Source organism: Cebus imitator, unplaced genomic scaffold (assembly GCF_001604975.1).
Source record: "Cebus imitator isolate Cc_AM_T3 unplaced genomic scaffold, Cebus_imitator-1.0 Scaffold93, whole genome shotgun sequence".
Lineage (NCBI taxonomy): Eukaryota > Metazoa > Chordata > Mammalia > Primates > Cebidae > Cebus > Cebus imitator.
In genome coordinates, this window is record NW_016107408.1 from 5,152,831 (window position 1) to 5,160,952 (window position 8,122).

At 54.8% G+C, this 8,122-nt stretch overlaps 1 protein-coding gene across 2 annotated transcripts in view; it reads left to right on the top strand.

Moving 5' to 3' along the window:
- CDR2L (cerebellar degeneration related protein 2 like) overlaps positions 1 to 4,861 on the top strand; it is an 18,288-nt gene extending 13,427 nt beyond the window's left edge. For both annotated transcript variants that reach the window (XM_017535697.2, XM_017535698.2), the window contains exons 3-5: positions 122 to 270; positions 1,145 to 1,309; positions 2,264 to 4,861. In XM_017535697.2, coding sequence (XP_017391186.1) covers positions 122 to 270; positions 1,145 to 1,309; positions 2,264 to 3,155 — 1,206 coding nt within the window. In that variant the 3' untranslated portion in view covers positions 3,156 to 4,861. The remainder of the gene's footprint in view (positions 1 to 121; positions 271 to 1,144; positions 1,310 to 2,263) is intronic.
- The last annotated feature ends 3,261 nt before the right edge of the window (positions 4,862 to 8,122 follow it).

The window sequence follows — 8,122 nt, forward strand, 5'->3', positions numbered from 1 at the left end:
AAAAAAAAAAAAAGAAAGAAAGAAAAGAAAAAAGACAAAAAAGAAGTAGGAGGAGGGTCTAGGCAGAGACATTTGCCCCTGCCCAATCCTAAAAGGTTACTTAATGTCCTCCCATCCCCAGTATCTAACCAAGCAGCTGGACACGCTGCGGCACGTGAACGAGCAGCACGCCAAAGTCTATGAGCAGCTGGACCTGACAGCCCGGGACCTGGAGCTGACCAACCACAAGCTGGTGCTGGAGAGTAAGGCTGCCCAGCAGAAGATCCACGGGTGAGGGCCCAGCTGAGGGCTGGGGGCCGGGCAAGGGAGAGCCCAGAGCTGGGTGAACACATGGGCCTGTGGGCTGGTGGGTGTGACTCATGCATTTCTCCCTAGTAACCTGGGATGGAAGTCAGCTTGCCCTTGTTGATTTTGTGTGATTTAACATTCAGGGCACAATCTTGCTTTAAGCACCAACTATGCACCAGGCTCTGTTTTAGACACTGGGGATGCAACAATGGGGAAACAAAGGCATCGTCTTGCACTGTAAGAGCTCACAGCCTGGACTAGAAGGCAGGCATGTCAATTTTTTTTTTTTTTTTGAGATGGAGTTTTGTTCTTGTTGCCCAGGCTGGAGTGCAATGGCATGATCTCAGCTCACGTAAACCTCCCAGGTTCAAGCAATTCTCCTGCCTCAGCCTCCCAAGTGGCTGAGATTACAGGCATGCGCCGCTACACCTGGCTAATTTTGTATTTTTAGTAGAGACGGGGTTTCTCCATGTTGGTCAGGCTGGTCTTGAAGTCCCAATCTCAGGTGATCAGCCCACCTCGGCCTCCCAAAGTGCTGGGATTACAGGTGTGGGCCACCTCGCCCAGCCGGCATGTAAATATTTTATGACAGTGCAGGACAATAAGTGATAGAGGAGTGACAAGGAACTGAGGTGGCACAGAGGAGATGTGATCAGCTCGCCTGGTAAGTATAAAAGAAGGGCGGGTCCTTGGGCATGCAGAGAATTCCCCACCCTACCTCAGACAGCAGGTCAAGGGTACCTGTCTGTCCCCTACCCCACATCCCTCCGTCTTCAGGGAGCCAGGGCTGCAGTGAGGCACACTGACCCCATCCCCTTAAAGTCCCTCGTTTATGTGTCCACCTCCTCATCCCCAGGCTGACAGAGACCATTGAGTGCCTCCAGGCTCAGGTGGAAGAGCTGCAGGCCCAGGTGGAGCAACTGAGGAGCCTGGAGCAGCTGCGAGTGCTCCGGGAGAAGCGGGAACGCAGGCGTACCATCCACACCTTCCCCTGCCTCAAAGAGCTGTGCACCAGCCCCCGGTAGGTGAGAGTGCTGCTTCGTGTCTATGGGATTGCCAGCCAGGGGAGGAAGGGGAGGCCACAGGCAGCAGGGGAAATGAGAGTTGGTGCATCATCCAGGCCATCAGGGAGACTGGTCCTGTTGCTAATGATAGTCATAGCAGCTGGCGTTTACTGAGCACTGGCTGTGTGCTGCCACTGTGCTGATTGAATTCTTATTGTAACACTGTCAGGGATGTTTTATTATGCCTCTTCTCCAGATGAGAAAATTGAAGCTCAGAGGCTATGTGTCTTATCCAAGGTCACCTGTTTAGTAAGAGGTACAGCCAGGATGTTAACCCAGGAAGGGTAACTCCACTGTGCTTTTCGGTTCCCATTAAACCTAAGACCAGACAACCACTTAATAATGGAAAAATACCTGTTACCTATGTAGTGGGTGTTTCAATAAGGGTCCTGGCAGGAAACAGTCCCTTACACAGAGTAATGGAGAAGTTCAATGAAGAAGAGGTGTGGGCAGGGTGTAGGGAAACCACTGAGAGACTCTAGGGCCCGGCGGTTGCAGCAGGGAGGACCTGCTACCAGCCCTAGGCCTCAAAGAGCAAGGGAGAAGGGAGGTTACCAGCACCTAGATGGCATGGAGAGGGTTGCCTGGCCACCATTAAGCATGGAGAGCCCAGGGAGAATACACCCCACGGCCTCTGCTTCCCCCTCGGACCTCTAGGCAGTGCCTCCCCTCCCATGGACCAAGCTCAGGAAAGAAGGAGGGGACCTGGCAGAGGCGGTCCGTAGTGGTCAGCCTCTTGGGGCAGAGAGCAGGGGGAGAAGGGCGGAGGAGAGTGGAGAGCCAGTGGAGAGGAGCAAACAGTATTTCAGCCCAGAGAACAAGAGCGATGTAAGCGCCCTGGCTGGGCTGCTTGGCCTTGGCCGTGACCACTGCCGTCTCCTCCGCCCCCACCCCCCATGGCTCCCCACCAGGTGCAAGGATGCTTTCCGCTTGCACAGTTCCTCCCTGGAGCTGGGCCCTCGACCTCTGGAGCAGGAGAACGAGCGGCTGCAAACCCTGGTGGGGGCGCTGCGCTCACAGGTGAGCCAGGAGCGGCAGCGCAAGGAGCGGGCGGAGCGGGAGTACACAGCGGTGCTGCAGGAGTACTCGGAGCTGGAGCGGCAACTGTGCGAGAAGGAGGCCTGTCGCCTGCGCGTGCAGGAGCTGGAGGCTGAGCTGCTGGAGCTGCAGCAGATGAAGCAGGCCAAGACCTACCTGCTGGGCCCGGACGACCACCTGGCCGAGGCCCTGCTCGCACCCCTCACGCAGGCCCCTGAGGCCGATGATCCCCAGCCCGGCCGCGGGGACGACTCGGGTGCTCAGGACGGCGTCTCCTCGCCGGCCGCCTCCCCAGGCCACGTGGTGCGCAAGAGCTGCAGCGACACTGCGCTCAACGCCATCGTGGCCAAAGACCCAGCCAGCCGGCATGCAGGCAACCTCACACTGCACGCCAACAGCGTGCGCAAGCGGGGCATGTCCATCCTGCGGGAGGTGGACGAGCAGTACCACGCGCTGCTGGAGAAGTACGAGGAGCTGCTGAGCAAGTGCCGGCAGCACGGGGCCGGGGTGCGGCACGCCGGCGTGCAGACCTCGCGCCCCATCTCCCGGGACAGCTCGTGGAGGGACCTGCGGGGGGGTGAAGAGGGCCAGGGAGAGGCCAAGGTGGGCGAGAAGAGCCTGAGCCAGCACGTGGAGGCCGTGGACAAGCGGCTGGAGCAGAGCCAGCCAGAGTACAAGGCACTCTTCAAGGAGATCTTCTCCAGGATCCAGAAGACCAAGGCTGACATCAACGCCACCAAAGTCAAGACGCACAGCAGCAAGTGACCCTTGCCCGGCCTGCAGCCTCCCTCAGGGAGGAGGCTGTGGGTCCCTCAGGCCTGGACGGTGCAACCTCCAGAGATCCAGCACCCGGCCACCGCAGCACGCCGCCCCCTGATCCAGAAGCACAGCATGTTCCCTGCTGAGTAGAGGCAGTCCACCAGTCCTGCCTCCCAGGAGCCCTTGGCCACCTCGCGCCAGCCCAAAGGCGCAGCTCAGAGTTCAAAGCCAAATGTCCCCACTCCCCCAGGGATCCCCCAGCTCCCCCAGCCCCCAGCTTCCTGACCCTGCGCCTCACCTTCAAGCTGGTGACCAGGCTTCTGAAAGCCATTCTGGATCAGTTGGCTTTTTTAAATTTTTTGGTTACGTTTGTTTTTTCTAAGAGATTTGCAATGCAAGGTCTCCTTGACCCCTTGCCACAACTGGAAACACTTGAAAGGGGACCCCAGGGCCAGCTGTTTCAGGGGTTTCCTGGACCACCTACTGCTTCTCCCCAGCCCTGATGCGCTGATATTTCCTTAGCACCAGCTGTCCACCCCCAGGGTCCTGACCAGGTCAGACATGTCCCCTGTCATGCAGAGCAGGAAGCCTCAGCTGGGCCCAGAGTGTCCCTGACCCAGCCCTGCCAAGGACAGGCTTCTCCCTGCATACCCTGGGCCCACCGCAGATCTGTAGCTAATCAGAGGAGGAGGAGAAAGAGCCCCTCCACAGAGCAGTGCACTGTGTCCCTCAGAGCCGGCCTCCTCGGCTTCCAGCCCCAGAAATCCCTGCCAGGCTTTAAGCCTTCCAAGGGCCAGGACAGTGGGGTGCCCCCATCCCTTCATACCGCCTCCAACTAACCGAGCTTGGCCTCTGCCTCTCCTCTCTGTGCTTGCCCCATCTCAGGGACCATGATGTCTCATTCACTGCACACTCCCCACAGGCCAACCCTGGCACAGGTCATGTCTGCAGCCCCCAGAATGTTCTGGACCTGCACTACCGGCCAGTGGTCCGTGTCCACTCCTGCCTCCCCTTCACTGGGGACTGGGATTTTCACCCCATGCTGCATCGTGTTTAATTGGGATGGGGTTAAGGAACATGTTCCCTCCCTCCCTTCCTCCCATATATTGCCTGCTCTTAACCTCCCACCTTTGTGGGGGGCTTTTGAGGACCCAGCTGGGTCAGGGGTTTTGCTTCAAGATGTCAGAGAGTCAAGGTTCAGCTTAGAGACACCCAGGTCCCCAGCTTGCCCTGAGCAGTCCTCCAGGGCTTCTAGTTCCTTCTACCGCCCTTCCTAAGACCCTAGAAACCAGAGGAGCCATACAGTCAGCGGAAGGCAGGGGCCCTGGCCTCTGCACGGGGAGCCCAGTGGAAATCTTCATGCCTTATTTATTTCTAATGGGTAAAGGGGTTTTCTTACCAAGCATCCCTGACCTCCTGGAAACACCACCTGCTTTCTGGGTGGCACTGCGATGGGAGCTGGTGGTGACTGCGTCCCTCTGTACATGCAACTTGGAAACTTTTGTCTTTGGGGCTAGGCAGCTCCCTGCCCTCCGTGTGTCTGTTTTCTGGGGGAGAGGAATGTGGAAGGGTGGGGGAAGAGCTCCAGCCTGTTTGCTCCCCAGCTCTGTAGTGGCAGACCAGCGTCACCTTCGAAGTATACATGAGAGAAATATATTTACAAATGCTTTATTCTCTTCTTTAATAAAAAATGCACCAGTATTCTAAAAGCAGAAATGGCCCATCTCTGTGTATCTCACACACCTGCCTTGCATCACGCCCAGCCTTGGGAGAGGGTAGCATCCTGGGTCCCACTTCCCCGAGACAGAACAGCGCCAAATAGCAGGCCTAGGAAGAAGTTTCTATATTTATTGCGAGCCAGCTAGGGATACATGGTGAACAACTCGGCAGGGCTCCTATTCCCTTGGAGTTTACATTCTGGTGTGGGGAGATCCACCCAAAATATACAAACAAAAGATAGCATGATGGAAAAATCAGGGCAGGAGGGCAGTGCTACCTCAGCTAGAGCACGTGAACTCAACAGGGTGAACCAAGTTTAAAGAAAAAAAATCGGCCCAGCATGGTGGCTCATGCCTGTAATCCGAGCACTTTGGGAGGCTGAGGTGGGTGGATCATGAGGTCAGCAGTTCAAGACCATCCTGGCTAAGATAGTGAAATCCCGTCTCTACTAAAAATACAAAAAAAAAAAAAAAAAAGTAGCCAGGTGTGGTGGCATGTGCCTGTAGTCCCAGCTACTTGGGAGGCTGAGGCAGAAGAATCGCTTGAACCAGGGAGGCAGAGGTTGCAGTGAGCCAAGATCGCACCACTGCACTCCAGCCTGGGTGACAGAGTGAGACTATCTAAAAAAACAAAAAAATAGGCCTGGTGCAGTGGCTCATGCCTGTAATCCCAGCTCTTTGGGAGGCCAAAATGTATCACTTGAGCTCAGAAGTTTGAGACCAGCTTGAGCAACATAGCAAGACCCTCTCTCTGCAAAAATGTAGCAGAGCATGGTGGTGTGCACTTGTAATCCCAGCTGCTCAGGAGGCTGAGGTGGGAGGATGGTGAGCCTCGGAGGTCGAAGCTGCAATGACCTATGATCACACCACTGCACTCCGGCTTGGGTAGCAGAGCAAGATCCTGTCTAAAAAAACAAAAAAGACTTACATAATCATATCTAGATATATAAATACAGCACATGAAGAGATATACAGTGTCACTAGAATTCCTGGGGGAGGAATTGGCAATTGGGAGAAAATGTCTAAATAGGCTCTTTGAGGTGGGAAGGGGGGGCGATCATGGGAAAAAAAGATTGAGAAATGCTAATTGAGGATGGTCAGGGCGCTGCTGGAGGGGTGATGATGAAGCTGAAACCAGAAGGCTGAGGAGGAACCAATGGGGAAGACCACTGCAGGCCCAGGGAGCAGCCGGGGCAGAGGGTGGATGACAGCTCCCAAGGGACCTGCAGGGAGAGCTCGGGCCTCCTCAGTGCAATGAGAAGCCATTGCAGGGAGTCCAGGGCCAGACTGACACCCTGAGGGGCCATGAAGGATGGGGAAGCTGACATGTCCTTGGGGAGCCACCCATTGATGACATAGGTCAGTCACAGGAATGACAACAGGGCCATCTCCTGGTGTTTTACAAGCTGATAATCCCCACATCTCTCTTCCATATACATGAAAAGCCTCACCACTCCCATTCTTCCTTAGTACATAGAGGGGCTCGTCTTCTGGAGGGGTCCCCATCACCCAGACTGCACCAGCCTCCCTCTTGTTCTGGAGGTGCCGTCGCTCTGTTGGGTCTTCTGTTTTCCTCAATGCAAAATGATAGGCCATGTGCGGTGGCTCACGCCTGTAATCCCAGCACATTGGGAGGCTGAGGCAGGCAGATCACATGAGATCAAGAGTTTGAGACCAGCCTGGCCAACATGGTGAAACCTGGTCTCTACTAAAACTACAAAAAAATTAGGCATGGTGACACACTCCTATAATCCTAGCTACTTGGGAGGCTGAGGTGGGAGGATCACTTGAACCCAGTAAGTGGAGGTTGCAGTGAGCCGAGATGGCACCACTGCAGTCCAACCTGGGTGACAGAGCGAGACTCTGTCAAAAAAAAAAGCATCAGGGGCGGTGGCTCACGCCTGTAATCCCAACATTTTGGGAGGCCTAGGTAGGCAAATCACAAAGTCAGGAGTTCAATACCATCCTGGCCAACATGGTGAAACCTGGTTTCTACTAAAAATACAAAAAGTTAGCTGGGTATAGTGTTGGGTGCCTGTAATCCTAGCTACTCGGGAGACTGAGGCAGGATAATCACTTGAACCTGGAAGGTGGAGGTTGCAGTGAGCCAAGATCGCGCTGCTAAACTCCAGCCTGGGCAACAGAGGAGACTCGGTCTAAAAAAAAAAAAAATGCAAAATGATAATGTTTTTTTCAAACTTCCCATGCACTACCCAGCTGTCTCCAGATTTAGTAATTTCCATTTTGAACTTGAGAACTGCTGTCCAAGCTCAGATATTGGAAGCCTAGAAACAGGATGGTGGGTCTTGATCAAAGGGACACCTCTAGGGTACCTTCCTTCAGCTCACACTGCCAACCCCACCCACCCCTTCTTGCACTAGCAGCCTGAGTAACTTCCAAAATTGGAGAGGAAAATGCTCCTGAATCTTTGAGGGGTTTCTTGCTGGCTTCCTCACTCTCCCATCTCCAGACAAAAAAGGTAGCACTGTGGACCCCAATTCCACTAGCCCACCCGACCTGAGCCTGTGGAAAAGCTTCCAAAGTCTTCCTGGGGAAGTAGATTCAGGACTCAGCTGGAGCTGAGGAGAAATACAGGCTTCCCTCCAAAACTCCTTCCCCCATTGTCCTCATGAGGAACAACTTCCCTCAAACTCAGGAAGTGAGGTAAGTGTGATGCGGGGCCGGGTGCGGTGACTCACACCTGTAATCCCAGCACTTTGGGAGGCTGAGGCAGGAGGATCACTTGAGCCCAGGAGTTGGAGACCAGCCTGGCCAACATGGTGAAACCCCATTTCTACTAAAAACACAAAAACTAGCGGGGCGTGGTGGTGTGCACCTGTAAGCCCAGCTACTCTGGAGGCTGAGGTACAGGAATTGCTTGAACCCAGGAGGCGGAGGTTGCAGTGAACCTAGACCACACCGCTGCACTCTAGCCTGGGCGGCAGAGCCAGACTCTGTCTCGAAAAAAAAAAAATGTGATCTGGCAAGCCCAGGGCTGGGCCCCAAACTGCTGGGCCTACTACCTCAACTGAACAGCGTGGGGGTTTTACAAGGGCAGCATGCAAGTGGCTGTTGGGTTTTCCCATCCTGTTGTCACCTGTCACCAACAGGAGGGGAGCAGGTGGTGATGTATACATGGAGCCATCACACCCAAGAGATGAAGGGAAGCAAGCCATGGCGTGTATCCAGCTGCCCTTCTTTCCCTCAGCATTTTTTTTTTAAGACAGGATCTTGCTCTGTTGCTCAGGCTAGAGT